At 54.2% G+C, this 897-nt stretch overlaps 1 protein-coding gene across 1 annotated transcript in view; it reads right to left on the minus strand.

Moving 5' to 3' along the window:
• Positions 1-577, minus strand: part of FRAT2 (FRAT regulator of Wnt signaling pathway 2) — a 2782-nt gene extending 2205 nt beyond the window's left edge. The window contains exon 1 of the mRNA XM_040486915.1: positions 371-577. Within this exon, the coding sequence (XP_040342849.1) occupies positions 371-577 (207 nt within the window). The remainder of the gene's footprint in view (positions 1-370) is intronic.
• Between the last annotated feature and the right edge of the window lie 320 nt (positions 578-897).

An 897-nucleotide genomic window follows, 5' to 3' on the forward strand; every position in this document is an offset into this window, starting at 1 on the left:
AAACAATGGGTGACGTCGCCGCCGGGCCCTACCACCGCGCCAGGACGCGGGGGGGGGGGGGAGAGACGTGCGACCAGGGGACTGGTTACTGGTCGTCGCGGGCAGCGCAGGGTCGCGGCCGGAGCTTTCTGGTGTTTGCTCTCGGTACCTACCTAGGAGGGGCTCTGGATCGTTGGGAGAGCTGCGTCCTTTTTCCGTCCGGTAAGCAACACGAGAAAATGAAGACTCGGAGGTGGTCTGGGTTGGTTTCTCCCACTCGCGGACACACCCACCCACACACCCCACCCCTCCTCCTCGGACGTTTCCTCGCTCCCCACGTGTCAGCAACGCTTGGGCCCGCCCTGCTCCTCCCCCGCGCGCCCGCAGTCACCAGGACCTGGTGTAGTGGGGGAGGGGCGGGTTTCGCCGACAGTCCCGGTTCGCAGAGCTGGAGGTGGGGAAAGGAGGGGGAATTGGGGTGCGGCGGCGACCTTGCAAAGAAGAGCGGGATCGTCTCGGGGTAGGGCCTCTGAGATTTCCTCTCCGTCTTGTCCTCAAGTCCCCAGGGAACTTGGGAGAGAAGGACACGCCACCGCATGGCTAAAGAAAAGTTGATTTTGTTCATTAAAAAAAAAATTGTAAAGGTCAAATAGAAATATAGGACGGTGGAAAAAAACCTCTCTCGATCATAGGACTCAAACATGTTCACGTTAAAAAAGAATGTTTCCTCTCCAGCCTTTTTCTAGCAAAGTGTATTTTACAAACAGCCACACATACAACGCACGCGCTTTTCCACTTCTCATTACACCATAAATGGTGTTCGTGTTATTGCATGCACTTTGAAAACCTATAATGATTACACAAGTTCTCATCAAGTGTTTGTTCCATAAATTATTTAACAATTCCTTTAGCGTTTGC

This window comes from Herpailurus yagouaroundi, unplaced genomic scaffold (assembly GCF_014898765.1).
Source record: "Herpailurus yagouaroundi ecotype Mexico unplaced genomic scaffold, PumYag 163, whole genome shotgun sequence".
NCBI lineage: Eukaryota > Metazoa > Chordata > Mammalia > Carnivora > Felidae > Herpailurus > Herpailurus yagouaroundi.